Source organism: Penicillium nucicola, assembly GCF_028828085.1.
Source record: "Penicillium nucicola strain IBT 29836 chromosome Unknown utg000010l, whole genome shotgun sequence".
Taxonomy (NCBI): domain Eukaryota; kingdom Fungi; phylum Ascomycota; class Eurotiomycetes; order Eurotiales; family Aspergillaceae; genus Penicillium; species Penicillium nucicola.
Window position 1 is genome coordinate 1,799,657 of NW_026643134.1, and position 16,262 is coordinate 1,815,918.

Consider the following 16,262-nt stretch of genomic DNA (forward strand, 5'->3'; position numbering starts at 1 on the left):
TAATTTTTGCCCAAGATTCCTGGCAATATTCATTCATTCGTTACCCAAGCATTTTGTCACCAGAGATGTCGGATGCCAACCCCATCGAGCCCAGGTTTGAGGATGGTCACGACCTTCCCCAGGATTCAGCCAACCAGGACTCGTCTGATGAAATATACTGCGAGCAAAAGCCAATCAGATCCGTCGAAGCAAAGCTCAAACAAGTGACCGTGACATGGAATCAATTGTCTATTCATGTTCCGGCCTCTGAGGCGGTCCAGGGCGACACTCTATGGTCGGAGGTTAACCCTAAGAACTTGTTAGGCATGTTCAAAAGAAATCAGGAGGCGGTAAGATATTATCAAGCTTGGTTATTCACATGGAATTGAAGCTGAGTGAGTCACAGACGATTCTCTCGGACATGACTGGCCAAGTGCGGCCGGGAGAAATGGTGAGATTACAACCCAGCACGATAACTCAAGGACTACGGACTGACTGGCCCTAGATGCTGGTTCTTGGTAGGCCTGGAGCTGGCTGCTCAACAATGCTCAAGATACTGTCGAACGATCGTGATGGGTTTGACAGAGTCGATGGGTCTGTCCATTATGGAAGCCTAGACGACAAACAAGCTGCCAAATTCCGCCAACAATTGATGTTCAACAATGAAGGTTTGACTCTTGATCTTTGGACAACGATAAAAGGGCAAATGGGACTCACGATATATTAGATGACATCCACTTTCCAACGTTGACCGTCGATCAAGCTATCAAGTTTGCCCTTCGAACAAAGACCCCGGCGGACAGACCTGAAGGGATGACCCGGGAGGCTTTCGTGGAAAAGACACGAGACGAGATCCTCAGCTCACTGGGCATCTTACACACCAAGCGAACTCTTGTGGGAAACGAGTTTGTCCGCGGTGTATCTGGCGGAGAGCGAAAGCGCGTGTCACTTGCGGAAGTTATGGCAGGTCAAGTATGTACCATTCATTGTGAGTTGGTCATTATGAAGCTAACAATATTATGAAAAGAGTCCCTTGCAATGCTGGGATCAGTCCACTCGAGGTCTTGACGCCAGCTCTGCTCTAGATTTTGCTAAAAGTCTTCGCCACTTGGCCGATGAGCAACGGAAAACAATCGTTGCCACCCTTTATCAGGCAGGAAACGCCATTTACGACCAATTCGACAAACTGCTGGTGATCTCTAGTGGACGCACTATCTACTATGGCCCTCGTCATCTGGCGCGTTCCTACTTCGAGGAAATGGGATTCGTCTGTGGTCGTGGAGCCAACATTGCTGACTTCCTTACCTCTGTCACTGTGCCAACTGAACGTATCATCAAACCTGGTTTTGAACAGAGTGTTCCGGGAAATGCCATTGAGTTTGAGTCCCGGTACAAAGCCTCCAAGGTGTACAATACGATGATCGAGGAGATGATCCCACCACGAGAGCTGGAGGCAGAAAGTGCTACCTTTGCTTCTCTTGTCTCTCAAGAGATCGCGGGCAAAGATATCAATGTGAAGAACCCCTACAATGCCTCACTTCGGGATCAAGTTATCGCGTGCACGATTCGACAAAGCCAGATTATCTGGGGTGACCGGATCTCACTTATTATCAAGGTCGCTTCAGCGCTGATACAAGCCCTCGTCTCCGGCAGTCTGTTCTACAACCTAGCGGATACTAGTTCCTCAACATTCCTGCGACCTGGTGCCCTTTTCTTCCCTCTCATGTACTTTTGCATGCAGTCGCTCTCGGAAACGACTTCATCTTTCATGGGGCGCCCAATTCTTAGCCGACAGAAACGATTTGCATTCTATCGACCTACGGCCTACTGCATTGCTAGTGTTATTACTGATATTCCAGTCGTTTTCCTGCAGGTCACAGTGTTTACAATCGTTTATTACTGGATGTGTGCTTTCCAGGCAGATGCAGGGAAGTTTTTTACTTTCTGGATCTCCGTGAATGCAAGTACGCTCTGTTTTCTGTCATTTTACCGTTCGATTGGGGCCAATTGCACCAAGTTTGGTAATGCGTCAAAGGTTTCTGGGTTCCTCACAACAATTATGATGATTTACACGGGATACTTGATCCCATTCCAGAAAATGCATGTGTGGTTTCGGTGGATCTTCTGGATCAATCCCGCATCTTATGCATTTGAGACTTTGATGGGCAATGAGTTTGGTGGTCTCACCATGAACTGCGTCAGCCCTGAGTATGTGCCGTACGGATCCAGCTATGACAATGATGAGTTCCGCGGCTGTACCATTGCAGGAGCTTCTGGTGGAGGAATTTCAGGAGCAGACTACATATCTGCCCAGTACCATTACTCCATCCACCATGTGTGGAGAGGCTTTGGTGTTGTTGTTGGAATGTGGCTGTTCTTTGCCTTCCTCACAGCAGTTGGATTTGAGCGTCTTCGCAGCCAAGGAACATCTTCATATCTGGTTTTCAGACGCGGAAGTCAAAAAGCTCCCCGAGACGAAGAAAAGACCAACGCCATCCAACCACAGGGCAACGCAGATGCAGATGATGATATGCCAAAGCAAGCTATCTTCACTTGGGATCACCTTGACTACCATGTTGATTATCACGGCTCGAAGCTTCAGCTATTGAACCAAGTCTTTGGATATGTCAAGCCTGGTAACTTGGTTGCACTCATGGGATGCTCTGGCGCAGGCAAAACCACGTAAGTACTGACATCTCATTTTGATCTAGTGAACATTTTCTGTGGAACTGACTTGCGTTTAACTCTAGCCTCCTTGATGTTCTTGCACAACGCAAGGATTCCGGTGAAATCACAGGCTCAATTCTTGTGGATGGGAAACCCCAAAACATCAGTTTCCAGCGTACAACTGGCTATTGCGAGCAATTGGATGTCCATGAATCATCCGCTACCGTCAAAGAGGCTCTCATATTCTCAGCTTTACTCCGCCAGCCGTCTGAAGTCCCAAAGCAGGAGAAGATCGATTACGTGGACAAGATTATCGACTTGCTCGAACTAGGAGATATCAGCGAGGCGTTGATTGGAGGTAAGCCCATGAAAATTTCAAGAATATTTATGGAATCAATTTTGACATTTTGAGTAGTTCCGGGTGCTGGACTGAGCATTGAACAGCGCAAAAGAGTCACTCTGGGAGTTGAGCTCGTCGCTAAACCTTCTTTGCTTCTACTTGACGAGCCCACCTCTGGCCTTGATGGTCAATCTGCTTTCAACATTGTCCGTTTCATGAGAAAGCTTGCTGACTCAGGACAAGCTGTTTTGGTAAGTTGCGGCTCCTGATACATTTGCCAGTTCTAGCTTTAACGGACTATCGATAGTGTACCATTCATCAACCATCAGCTTCTCTTTTCAACGCATTCGATTACCTCTTGTTACTTGCAAAGGGAGGTAAAATGACCTACTTTGGCCAAAGTAAGATTCCTCCCCCCAGCACTTGTTGCCTTCTTGCTAATGATTTTCTAGCTGGAGAGGGATCCGATATCATTCTGGATTACTTCGCTCGAAATGGAGCACCTTGTCCAGAAGACGCAAACCCCGCCGAGCATATTGTGGATGTTGTTCAAGGGCGGTTTGATCCTAACGTGGATTGGAATCAGATTTGGGAAAAGTCCGATGAATGCCGGGTTGCACTTCGCGAACTGGAACAGCTCAAAGAAAAGGCGGCGAATGAAGCAACAGAAGAAGTTATGCTTTTGGACTACGCAACATCCAAATCTTACCAGCTGAAGCTGGTATTAGAGCGACAGATGGTCAAATTGTGGAGAAGTCCAGTTTGTGTTCCTATCCCAGGGCTATACCACTCAGACTGCTAACATGCGCAGGACTATATGTGGAACAAGATCATCTTGCATGTCTTTGCCGCACTCTTTAGTGGATTTACATTCTGGAAAATTGGCGATTCGATCCTTGATCTCCAGCTCCGACTGTTTGCCATCTTCAACTTCGTCTTTGTTGCTCCTGGTGTCATTAATCAACTTCAGCCATATTTCCTGCAGAATCGTGATATCTTCGAGACCAGGGAAAAGAAGGCAAGTTTGAATAATTGAGTATCTTGAAAACTTTTGCTAACCAAATGACAGTCCAAAACATACCACTGGATTGCCTTTATTGGTGCTCAAGCCATATCTGAAATGCCTTACCTGGTAATTTGTGGTACTTTGTATTTCCTCTGCTGGTACTTTACCGTGGGCTTTCCCAGCACACCTTCGATTTCCGGTCATATGTTCTTCCAGATGATACGTAAGATCCCTGGAATCCTGTCTTGGTGCTATACCTGACCTTTCTGCATCTAGTCTACGAGTTTTTGTACACTCCCATTGGCCAAGCCATTGCTGCCTATGCTCCAAATGAGTATTCGGCTTCACTTGTCAACCCCTTAGTCTTAGGAGCTGGACTGATCGGCTTCTGTGGAGTTGTCGTACCATATGAGAGCATCAATGTCTTCTGGCGTTACTGGATGTATTACATGGATCCATTCACGTACCTCATCGGCGGTCTACTTGGAGAAGTCCTCTGGGACGCCCCTGTCAAGTGCGCCGAGAATGAATGGACCAACATTCCTCTTCCCAACAACGAGACGTGCGGATCTTACATGGGCTCTTTTATTGAGTCTGCAGGTGGATATGTGCGTGACGCTGCTTCTACATCCTCGTGCGAATATTGCCAGTATGCGGTCGGGTCAGAGTATGCACCACAGTTCAACTTAAAGGCCAAGTACTATTCTTGGAGAGATGTAGGTCTAACCCACTGCTCTGTTTTACTCGTCATTGCTTGTTTCTTTAAGATTGATCCGCTGACTTGCCTTGTACAGACTGGCATCACTGCACTTTTCTGCATCACCACTTACATCTGCGTTTTTATTATGATGAAGCTTCGCAGCAAGAAAACCAAGACTGCTTCAGACTAAGCTATTGTCTGACCAATGCCTGAAATCAGACTCTCTGCCTTCATGAAAAGCCCGAAAGCTCTCAGTCTCGATTGTACTTGGTCTAACCCTCTCTCGTTTCCATTTTCTTTTGTTACATCCGCTCTTTAAGAATTGCTGATTTGTTTCCATCTATGTACATCAATGAGAATTTAATAACTGTATTCGTTCTTGTTTAAGTCGAAACTACCTTCTTTTCTATTAAGTTAACGTTGCGCGGTGCTAAATGATGGATTAGTCATCATCATTAGTTAACGTAGTTCACAACCGAGCGGCCACCACAACCGAGTGGCCACCTCCGAAACACATAGTAAATCCGATATATTACAACTTGGTATCTCAACAACAACAAATCTATATAGAGTTTTTTTTCTGATAGCCTACTACTTTTTAGGTGTAACTAGCTTTATTAGGGAGATTGAGTATTGTTACAGGTTTGTAAATGCGATAATATATAAATTTCTGGCTCTATGCAGTCTAATTTTCAAAACCACGATAACGTAACCTTTCGAGAATCTTAAAATTGATATATAGGACCAAGGATCCTTATCGATATCTATCCAGAGTTAGTAAAGTCATACAATAATGTGGTTGTTGAAATATGAGGTTCTAAAATATTGCATTCACTATGTGTTTTGGAGGTGGCCACTCGGTTGTGGTGGCCGCTCGGTTGTGAATTACGTTAGTTAATTTAGTGCCCACTTCCATGTATAGCCACACAATTTCTCTCTTCTCTCTTCCCCAAACTCCCAAACACACCATGAGACTCTTCGCTTTTGGATCCAATGGATCAGGTCAGATAGGAATTGGTCACATAGAAGATGTTTCAGTACCGACTCCGTGTCTTTTTGAGACCGGCATTGCAACCACAGATACAACACAAGAAAAGGCAAACCTCACTGATATTCTCGACGATGATGTCGTTGACATCGCAGCAGGGGGGAACCATACCCTTCTTCTGACGAAACGAGGAGCCCTCTATCTAGCTGGCTGTAACATCGATGGACGGTGCGGTCCACACTATCAATTTCAAGACACAGAGGGGAATATCTCGCATTTCCGCCGTTTCGTTCTCAACGATTCAATCACCGGAGCTGAAATTTCAACTTTCAAGCATGTCTCTGCGACCTGGGAGGGGACTATTGCCGTTGCTTCTGTCCCACAACCACTGTCCCAGTTATCAGACACAATCTCAGAACCACAGGACAGAGTCTACATAGCAGGCCCCTCCCCCAAAGGGACTCTAACGCATGATACGACAAACTCAATCCTGCCAGGGACATCTATACCCAATTTTCCACCAAGGGGTACAACGATTACCTCCATTTCGAGTAGTATGGCGCATACAATTGCCATTCTCTCGAATGGGGATGTCTACGGGTGGGGTGGATCGAGGAAAGGTCAACTGGGAGCTGGAAACCGAGCTACGAAGATCGTGTGTCAGCCACGCAAGATTGACGTGCCATTTACTGTGAAAGGGGGTGTCTGTGGACGAGAGTTCTCGGTTGTTTGGGGGAGTGCTCGGGAGATTTATGTATTTGCCGACTCGAGCATGAAATGGGGAGTCACGGGGCTGCCAAAGATCCTGTCGGGACTTTCGAATTCAGATGGAGCCGATGATGCGTATGGAGGTGTGAGGGGATGTATTCCTTTTACTTTTGCTGGTATTGGGGCCAGTTGGCATGGTGTTTATATACATGTGGCTCCTGCATCTGGTTTGATTTCCGCAAATGACACCGTCATTCAACCAGACGCTGATTCTGCTTCCCGGCTCCATCCCAACTCTATCATAGCCTGGGGCCGCAATGACCGTGGTCAACTCCCACCCCCAACGCTTCCGTCAACTACCCAGCTCGCTGTTGGAAGTGAACACGTCCTCGCGCTCCTGGAAAATGGCCAGGTAGCAGCATTCGGCTGGGGTGAACATGGGAATTGTGGACCGGATATAGATCCACAGGGTAACGTGTCAGGGACATACAATATTGTCCCATTACCTGATACAGTGAGCGCTGCTGGTGAACGGGTGATTGGTGTTGGGGCTGGGTGTGCGACTAGCTTCATGCTTGTGTCATGATCATGACCACCACCGTTGGAAGACTGCCAGCGATTATCACCGTGGCTATGCTCCTCAATCGAAAAGACCCAAGTGCCGAACTTGAGATAGACGCTGCGTGGGCGGCAAGCCCATCTCATCCTCAGGCTCTTCATCTTGTTTCGAAAACGCAGGCTCGGTATCGTGCAGCGAAGCACCGAATGCATCTTGCGTCCCAGACGCATCCCACCCAAGGATATCCTGCGGCTCTGCTTCTTGTTCTTCGTTCATCTCATCCCACTGTCGATCGTCATCTGCAGGGACAAAAAGACTGTCGAATTCCATCGAAAGGCCAGAAGCAAGCGGTCTTTCCGACCCGGCCCGCCGCTGAGAAAGATTTTCCTGAGTCGATGAACCGTTAAGCGGACGAATGGATCTACTCCGTGGCGGAGGCGGGGGCATTTGCGTATTCGGCGCCGAGGGTCTTGTTCGAGTGTGGCTCAAGACTGGGATCGGAGCGGGTGTTTGTCGGGGAATTGTAGCACGTGAAGAGGTCGGAGCGTCTTCGTTATCTGCTTGGCCGCGAGTCATGATTGTGAACTCGGCGTTTACACCTTCGAATCTGTATTCCAGTTGCAGGGGCTTGCAGGGTCGCGTGTAGCGTGCTGTTACGGTTGCGTTTGCTGTTTCTGCGTGGGCGATTATGGCTTTGAAGTCTTTCAGGTTGATTGCCACATGCATGTTTTCTTCAACCATATAGTCTTGAAAGTCGCGCTTGTCAGCTGCGACAGAAGTATGGACAGGATGTTTTAGGACCTCTATTTAGAGTTAGCTGGGGGGTTTAGGATTTATGGTGGATATATGCATACCTTTGCCTTCCATAATCTTTGTCGTGAAACTTGTGAATACCGCTCTCCCGGAGTCACCGTACATGTCTAATTGTTCTGCTGATAGACTGAAGTGATCGATGAGCTGCTTGATGAATTTTGAATCGGCTGCCCACAAGCTTGTGGCCTTTGATTTGTCGAAGACGGCATGCTGGATTGCAGCTGGCTCATATGTGAGCTTGTATGATTTTATCACACCTAATTATGTATCAGAAAGAGAGAAACCTTGGGGGTGCAATGTGTATCTCACCAAGTCCACATATCATCTTCACCGTCAATCTACACTCTGTCTGCTGCGAATCTTCATGAAGTTCCATGTCACAACGTTCCACGGCCGTATCTTTATTTCTATCAATTCTTCCACGGAATATAGATAGAAGTGCCTAGATTGCATCAGAATAGAACCAGGAAAGATATGTATCATCTTGATAACCACAGCCAGGGCATGCGACAGGTTCTCACCTTGATATAAATCTGGCAGAAGAACCGGTCAAACGAACCGCTTCCACTGCGACCATCACCACGCGCACTGAATGAGTAACTTTCAAAGAAAGCATCCTTCTCAAAGGCGAAGGATGCAAACCCCGTCTTGGTGGAATTAAGAGCACTTAGGCGAAGCTGGGCAGCTGCGTTAGCCAATAAACGTGGATAAACAATTTCTGAATATCAGATCAAATAGCCAAGCAATTTTATAACGTACAAGGTCTGGTTCTGCTTCTATAGCGACTGTATCGCTGAATTTGGCTAGACATATCAAGACGTCGTGAAGCCTGACCAAGGCTGCCGGGCCCAGTGATAGTGAGAGCGAGGTCATGGCTGGTTTGGTGCTTTTTGGTCCGTTTACACACAGTAGTGATTGCACAGTCTTGATCCTGTCTGTGACTATTAACAGTTTGATCAAATCAGAGTCATGACGCGTTGTTCGCTGCTCGTGGTTTGATTGAAGGAGAAGACGCGGGCAAAGACACGAGATTATGTAAGCATTCTACAGAGCCGCAAGTGTAGATGCATATGAAGCTCTATTGTAATGTCATGGGGAAATATTAGAATCTTGAATCGCTTTCTTACATCTTTTAGTACGGAGAAGCACTAAAGAAAACTTGGCTGTTTATGGATATCCGAAATTTGATATTGCGGTGATAGATTAGTGATATGTACATGGCAATCATTCACAGGGTGCCACATTTATGGAATTGAAAATGCCAGATGAAAAAGATCGTGTCGGTTCGTTGAACAGGGGTATCAATGATTGTCGTATGGTAGAATTGACGAACGTGCCTTTTCATGAGTTTTGGGGAGTGGAGAATTTCACATTCAGAGGCTACTCAACAGTGGCAGTCTCCGGGGCAAGTGACCGCGAACTTTGCTCTTCGGCATTGGTTTCAGCTCTAGTGTCTCTAGCTGAACGACGATCTTGATCTCGCTGAGGTAAGGGCTGTGGAAACTGCATTTCCAGAATACGTCGTCTGCGTCGCCCTGTTCTCACAACTTGCAAAAAGTTCACACCGACCTGGGCCAAGAATATGGCCACAAATGCACCGATCACAAATGTTTGTGGAACATAAGTTTCATCATTTAGCCCCTGCTGTCCAATGTCGCGTGGGTAGCCATGAGGATCAGGCATTTGCGAGCCGGGTTCAAAGGTCGACAGTGCCGAATCACCGAAAGACACCGAAATCGAGAAAGAGAATGGCGTGAACGACGTGAAGAGATTTGGCGAAACCGATGTAAAGAGTGCAGTCAATGGTCTCAATAGCAGAGGAATGATGCAGAAAAAGAGGAGTGGAACGGATAGTCACAAGACAGAGTATAACGATGAGCGGGTCGACCTGTGTAGAAATATCAATATCAAGAAGCAAAAGTTGAGGGTAACGCCTGAACCAACCAGTCCCGAGATTCAAGTTGCCTTGCCCATCTTGCCGAGATCTTCAGTCTCTCTCGAACGCTCATTGCTGTGAGAATGCGGTATTTCTCTTCTTCGGAGATAGGCATGATGCTAGCAAACCACCAAGGAAAGCGGGATGCATCTGTGGGAATGGGTCCATATGCCAGCATGACGCGCGGATGTAACCAAGGTGCACCTGATCTGCGTTGGTTGGTGAGAAATTCTCTTGCTGTGAGCAGGAGCTGCTGAGTTGACAAAGAGTCTAATGAAGGCTCGAGGGTATTGCCTTCTGGCGAGAACCCCGTGCTTTCTGCCGAGGTCTCCATCGACTCGAGTCGCTCTTCCTCTGCGAGCGAGATATCATCCACGCGTTCTGTTTTAGCAATATAATACCCATCGAGCATTGACGAGTCAAGGATCTTGAACCGCGAAATACCTGTAGCCACCACAAGGCTACGACCATCTGGAAGTAACTCATATCGTTCAATCATCAAGAGTGTCCCATACTGCATAAATGGATCATTCTCGGGCTGTCCTGGCTGGGTCCGACCACGACGGTTCACCATGACCATACCGAACTTCCCATTTCCATTTTCCACAACTCGTCGAATCATAAGCCGATACCGAGCCTCAAAGACATGAAGGAAAGTAGGCATTGTAGGGAATGACAGTGTGCACACGAAAAGTGGCAAATTCTTGTCCAGGTCGGTGCCCATCTCATCCTGCGCGACAGTTGCCCGCCGAATAGCGACCTGGTCAGGGAAGAGCTGATCGATCAGGCGCGCTACAGCCCTGTTCATAGGCTCTTCCTTCAACGAAGTTGGCATCCCAAGCTTTCGGCGACAGATTGGACACAGATCAGTATGGTCCAGCACTCGTGCGACACATTTCTGGCAGAAGGTGTGGCCGCAAGGAGTAGTCATCGGGTCAAGGATGAGAGAATAGCAGACCTGGCAGTCAAGCTCAGCACGTAGGCTCTCCCGCAACGTCTGGTCTTGAACGATATCTCGTAATTGAGCGTGTCCGTTTAAGAGCTGGGAGTCTTCATAGACCACCTCAGACGCATCAGAGGGGAACCGACCTTCTAGTGCCAATGCGTAAATGCCCTCTAACCAACCATGACACTTCAACTGCACACATCCATCCCTACCATTCTTACTGGATCCCCATAGCAGGCTTCGATCATCTGCATCTGAAATATCTCGAGAGATGTTGTCTGACCCGGCCAGCACATCCCTAAAAACAACTGCCAGCTTCCCAAGCAGAACGTCAACGCCACAATCGCCAACACAATGTTCCCCAGCGCATCGATCCGTCCCTTGCCAATAACATGTAAATCCTTGCTCCCTTCCCTCAGCTACGGGGTATGTAATACCAGTTCGCTGTCGGATGGGGGGTAAGCATTCTCGACACACAGTATTACCGCACGGAAGTCGGAGCGGAGTGCGCAAGGGCCGGGCACAGTGATGACATTGAATCAAGCGAATAACGAGATGAGGTTCATCTGTTGTGTCGCTGAGCGCATGCCCATGCTCTTCGGGACTGGACAAATCCGAGCTCTCTATTGCGGTCGGCATCGGGCTCTGTTGCGTGGGTGTCGGAGACCCGGACTCAACTGCCTCTTCCATTGCAGAGGGAGACTGTCGATATCGTATGAATATGGTTGAACTGATGCTAGTGCATGGGTGTTTTGAGAGGTGTCGTGGAGATTGGATGGTTATCGGGGGCGGGTCAACTTTAGATAATCTGATCTGATCTGGCCGAGGTTCAACGCCACATATGTCAATGACACCTCCAAGATTCTGACTATTCGGATGGGGTTTTATGAAGGATATTTTGTGTTCTAATGAATCGTATCTCATTTGAAAGGACCCCGCCATGCGATATGGGCATAACAAAACACTCAAAGTTTCTAACAGGTTGAAATTCATAGATTGGGCATGCATAAATCGTCGCTCAGAGTACAAAAAACCTAACACCCGACCAGCCATCGTGCAGGGTATAATAGCAAGACAAAAGGCCACAGAAGAGAGCGATCATGATATCTATTCCGAGTTGGAGGTAGCTGAAGATTCTGAATCAGAGTCCGAATCTTCGTCGAGGACGATCCGACGTAAAACACGCTTGTCGAACAAGTCCAGGGCAAACCGTCGAGCTGGTAGTCTGAAATGGTGACTTTCAAGAATGCAAAGGGTTTTTCGGAAGAGATGAGCTTGGTGGAATCGCTCCGGTTGTTTGGATTTTAAACTGGGACGGTGAGTAAATACGAGAAAACAAGGACTAAACTGCAAACATACCCATGAAGATCTGACGCAGCTCGTTTGGAAAGGACGGTATTTCCCATGTCAACGATCAGCTTGAGAATCTTTTGATTGACAGGGTCAGAATCCGTGGTTGCCTCCTTGAGTTTCTCTGGAGGAGTGCGTTTCGATTCTGAATTATATCCAGAGAAAGAGATCTAGGAAAATTAGTCAAAGGAGCCGGATATGATGGAACAGGATACCAACCGAGAATAGTTTCCGGAAATTGGTAGGAAGACAAAGACCCAGCGAATCCCCCTTTTGGTCCACGCCGGAATCCCAGCCCAGACCCTGTAGGACCTTCAGTCCATGTCTGCTGCGTGAGATCAAGCCTAGAACGAAGAAGGCAGTACCTCGCATGGTGAGCACTCCTGCACTCGTGGCTATTTCCACGATGCGCTCAATAATATCAGCATCCAGGAATGGCGCCCCCAGCTCCATTGAACCGACATTACCAACGGCCCAGAGACATCCCTTAGCCTTCAGGAGCATTTCGTTCTCTTCTTCGTCCAGTCTGAAATCGCGGATCGTCCAGGCAAATTCATTGAAATGGCCCGATTGTTCTAGAAGCTTACAGCCTTCCGCAGTGCGAGCAAGTTCTCGATAGAAATGCGGTGGTACCAGTCCAATATCCTGGAGGTCAACCAGATCCTCGGGCGCAAGGCTGCCCCGTCGAGGCTGCTCAACATAAGCCCTGGAGAGCGCAGCCTCAACGAGACCAACATAAGTATCGTTGCGACCGAGGAACCAGTCATCCATTTCTTGGGTAATATAATCGAGTCCATCCAAGTAGTGGTAGCCCACTGAAGTAGACAAGAACCGAAGTAACAGCGGCGCGCCGATTTCGCCCAGGTGATCAAGAGATGGTCGGCACTTTACCACGAATTCGAGGTAGTCCCGCTGGTTGCATGCCTCTTCTAAGATCTTGACAGCAACCTGGCAAACAGTGACTTCGGGGTCGTAAAGCTGAGTCACAAGAAGTTTAACCACCCATTCCGCATTGCCAATCGGCACATGAGGGGATAGTGAGACATCACCGACGGCATACTTGCGAAGAATCCTGGTTGCGAAGATACGGATCTCCTTGGAGCCAATCGTCAGGGCTTTGGAAAGCATCACTCGAAGGTGACTCTCCCGGCTGTAGTCCATGTTGCCTAGCAAAGTCTGGATGAGGTCATTGCGATCTCGCAGCTCAATGATATGGTAGAACATGTTGAGCATGTGCCAGCGCTCCATCATGAGCAATCCATTCACATCGCCACTGAGTGTTCCCAGCATCGCGAAATAACCGCCACTTAACGTCGACGCCATTTGCCTTTGAGAGAAGAGCGGCGAGGCAGAGGTCAATCCACTCATGCGATCCAGTTGAGCTAGACACTCTGCAACCTGGCGGAGGAATTTGTTTTCTGCCAGATACTTGGTACCTTCGGGGGTCATGACCAGAGTACGCATGAGGACGCAGCCAGTCCGAACATAGCGCTGGTTCGGCTTTGTGTTCGAAATCATGGCAAATCGGTATTTGAAAGGTCGATAGAATCCAATGAGTCGTTTCATGAATTTGGATCCTTTGATTGCTTCATCCATTCGCTTGGAATTCGTGAGAGGACCCTCAACCAGACGATGAATCAAATCCCACTTCCACTTGGTATAGTTCACGGTGTTGAGAACATGAGTTTCTAGAATGGCATTGCGGAATTGGGTCTCATCCATGGTAGGGCTTAGTTTGTCTTTTCCTTGTTCGCCAGGAAATAGGGACAGAGAATTTGATGGATCAGACTCCATGTTGTATCGGCTCTGCCCACTGGGATATCCACCGGAGCGAGCTAGTGTTCGGTTGATGCTCTCGATTTGGAAGATAGTCGCGGTTGAAAGGTCGTGGTTGTCAACCTCAAAGTTAACAGCTGGTGGAATAAGATGTGGAAGAACTTGTAGTTTAGCGCTGACAGACTGTGGGAGTGAATGATGCGCAAGCTTGAGCACTTCCGTTAATAATAGCGTTGCCTTGCGTCGGAGGGAAAGATCTGTCTCGTCCTCAATAACATCGGAGAGAGTCTTTGCGAGCCCTGCCTCGACCAAGCCAGCCAGGATAAGGGTAGAGAAGTGGGCTGTCAGGTCAAACCTGTTACTATTTGTGTCATTGAAGGCACGAGAAACTCTGGACTCGGCATCAGAGCGCAGGTTAGAGACTCTACCATAGGTTGTGAGCCTCCTGCCTGCAAGGAAAGATGATGACCATGATGGAGGCTTGATCCGTAGAGCGTCAAATAGCAGTTCCATAATCAGGTCTCGGGCGGTGGGATCATCGTAATGAAGCGAGTCGAGGAGAGAACGCAACGGTTGCGAGTCGTGCCTTGCAAGAATGACCAAACCCGGCCAAGTCTTGAGCATTGCCGAAATAGCCTTAGCTGCGGTTTTTAATCGTCCACTACGCAGTGAATCTGACAATGAATCGGTGAACGGTGTGAGTACGGCCTCCAGTTCCGATCCTTGCAGGAACTTTCTGCTACGCGGGGCGTCCACCACATGCAGGAAACTTGAAATCAGACTCTCCGAAGCACCAAAAGTCCCCTCCGCCAGCGCATCGTGTAAAGCAGAAAACCCACCAGCGGAAGCAACCAGTTCGGGATCTTTGACCAAAATTTCGGCCAAGGTCATGATCGAGATGCTGCGGAGACGATCCTCCTGGTGCTCGGCAACAGCAACAATGGTACGCACAATAGCGCGCGAAATCTCTCGTACGCCGTCCTTGACGTCCAGGAAGCCTCGCACGAACTTCAAAGCTTGTTCTCTTTCAATGCTCGCTTTGCTTTCCTTGACAAGGGATAATATCACAAGCTCATCGGTATGCAACGATCGGATTGTCTGCAAAGACTTGCGGTCCGCAATAGCATACCGCGTTAATCGATAACCGGCAGCAACTACTTCTTTGCTATCACTCAAAAGCATCACCTGGACTCGGAGACCAAATACAGGCCACGCGAGATCATACTTCAACGTAGGGTGTCGTCTGAAAAGTTCCACCAGGCTGTTCGCACGCTCAACATAGAAATCAGAGGACATCCCTTCAATCTCCAACGCTTGTAATGTTTCCGAAAGCACGTAGGTTGGTGATTCCATGTCCGCCTCTTCATATTCGTGTTGGTCTCCATCCACAGATCCGCCGTTGTCTTTATTGCGAGATGGCGAGCGCATGGGACTGCCTCGGAAGAGACTAGAAAGACGGCTGCTGCGTGGGGGGGTCGAGGCCGGCGCCTGCGCACGTAAAAGTTCCTCTTCCAGCTCATGCTGTAATTCCGCCAGCTTGCGGTTGGAAGAGCTCAGTTCCGACTCCACCTTGATTCGTTGGTCTTTGGTTTGTTTGAGTGGTTTCGATAGTAGCGCCTCTAACATGTTCTCGGTTCCGGACTTGATCTTCATCTCCTTCGCGATCTTGCCCCGCAGGAAAGCCTGGCGCTCTTCGGTAGTGTGAAGGTCCTCCTCGCCAATCGATCTGCTAGCACGTCTATTATATTGGCCATCTGGCCGGGGCGTGATACTGCGGGAGTTCATGCTCTTGAGCTCCGCACTGAAGCTGCCTGGCCCGCCAAACGAAGGAGCAAGCGACCCTCGCCCACCCATATTGCTGCTACCTCCTGACTCAGACCGTCCATTCCGCCCTGTTCGTGGGGTGCCATCGTTCCAGCTGCCGTTTGCTGAGTTGTCATCATGACTGAGCGAAGAGCGCCCATCGACCAACACGCGATGCTGAGTCGACGCGGAGAATGCTGAGTTGTGCCCGGAAGCCATGAAGCTCCATTTAGCCGCACGGGCTTCGCTTTCACCTATCGCAAGAGTATCCGGTGGTATATGGCTGCATTGAAGTCGCTTGTTTCGGAGCGGAGCAAGGGTTCCAATATGGGGAAGCGTAAGGAGGGGCGCAGTCACGGGTCGCACTGAAGATCAGAAGAAGGCCACAATCATGCCCGCTGATTAAACAGCGATGACAGGTGGGCAAGCGAACTAAATTAACACAGCAGTGATCATCAACTGCTCCCACTAACGATACTCGGTTCAGTCTGATGAGAGAAACAATGCTGACTAAGGGACATTATCCCCAGCCCTGGGCACGTGAAGACATGGCGCATTTCACCGCATCTTGTTTATTGCCCGTCTACCTACTGAACTGGACTTATATCATGATTGCTATACTTATTCAACAATAAGGGATGTTGAAGGACAAAATCATATAGCTCAATTGATCCCCAATTACTCCAGCCTT

General features: G+C 48.5%; 5 protein-coding genes across 5 annotated transcripts; 2 read left to right on the forward strand and 3 right to left on the reverse strand.

Moving 5' to 3' along the window:
- Positions 1 to 65: 65 nt before the first annotated feature.
- N7511_009230 (uncharacterized protein) lies at positions 66 to 4,882 on the forward strand (the record flags this gene model as incomplete). The annotated part of the gene is made up of 13 exons (XM_057131607.1): positions 66 to 329; positions 386 to 430; positions 485 to 647; positions 707 to 951; positions 1,007 to 2,661; positions 2,730 to 3,004; positions 3,062 to 3,237; positions 3,294 to 3,387; positions 3,439 to 3,746; positions 3,798 to 4,004; positions 4,056 to 4,215; positions 4,269 to 4,708; positions 4,787 to 4,882. 13 exons carry the CDS (start codon positions 66 to 68, stop codon positions 4,880 to 4,882), a joined length of 4,128 nt encoding a protein of 1,375 aa, XP_056979595.1.
- Positions 4,883 to 5,660: 778 nt separating this feature from the next.
- On the forward strand, positions 5,661 to 6,974 carry N7511_009231 (uncharacterized protein; the record flags this gene model as incomplete). The annotated part of the gene is made up of 1 exon (XM_057131608.1): positions 5,661 to 6,974. The coding sequence occupies one exon, from the start codon at positions 5,661 to 5,663 to the stop codon at positions 6,972 to 6,974; it is 1,314 nt and encodes a 437-aa protein (XP_056979596.1).
- Positions 6,975 to 7,028: 54 nt separating this feature from the next.
- N7511_009232 (uncharacterized protein) lies at positions 7,029 to 8,633 on the reverse strand (the record flags this gene model as incomplete). Its single annotated transcript, XM_057131609.1, has 5 exons — positions 7,029 to 7,750; positions 7,802 to 8,017; positions 8,070 to 8,202; positions 8,282 to 8,437; positions 8,520 to 8,633. 5 exons carry the CDS (start codon positions 8,631 to 8,633, stop codon positions 7,029 to 7,031), a joined length of 1,341 nt encoding a protein of 446 aa, XP_056979597.1.
- A 1,034-nt stretch (positions 8,634 to 9,667) lies between these two features.
- On the reverse strand, positions 9,668 to 11,332 carry N7511_009233 (uncharacterized protein; the record flags this gene model as incomplete). The annotated part of the gene is made up of 1 exon (XM_057131610.1): positions 9,668 to 11,332. The coding sequence occupies one exon, from the start codon at positions 11,330 to 11,332 to the stop codon at positions 9,668 to 9,670; it is 1,665 nt and encodes a 554-aa protein (XP_056979598.1).
- A 417-nt stretch (positions 11,333 to 11,749) lies between these two features.
- On the reverse strand, positions 11,750 to 15,790 carry N7511_009234 (putative cytosolic regulator Pianissimo; the record flags this gene model as incomplete). Its single annotated transcript, XM_057131611.1, has 3 exons — positions 11,750 to 11,867; positions 12,002 to 12,162; positions 12,212 to 15,790. 3 exons carry the CDS (start codon positions 15,788 to 15,790, stop codon positions 11,750 to 11,752), a joined length of 3,858 nt encoding a protein of 1,285 aa, XP_056979599.1.
- Positions 15,791 to 16,262: the final 472 nt, after the last annotated feature.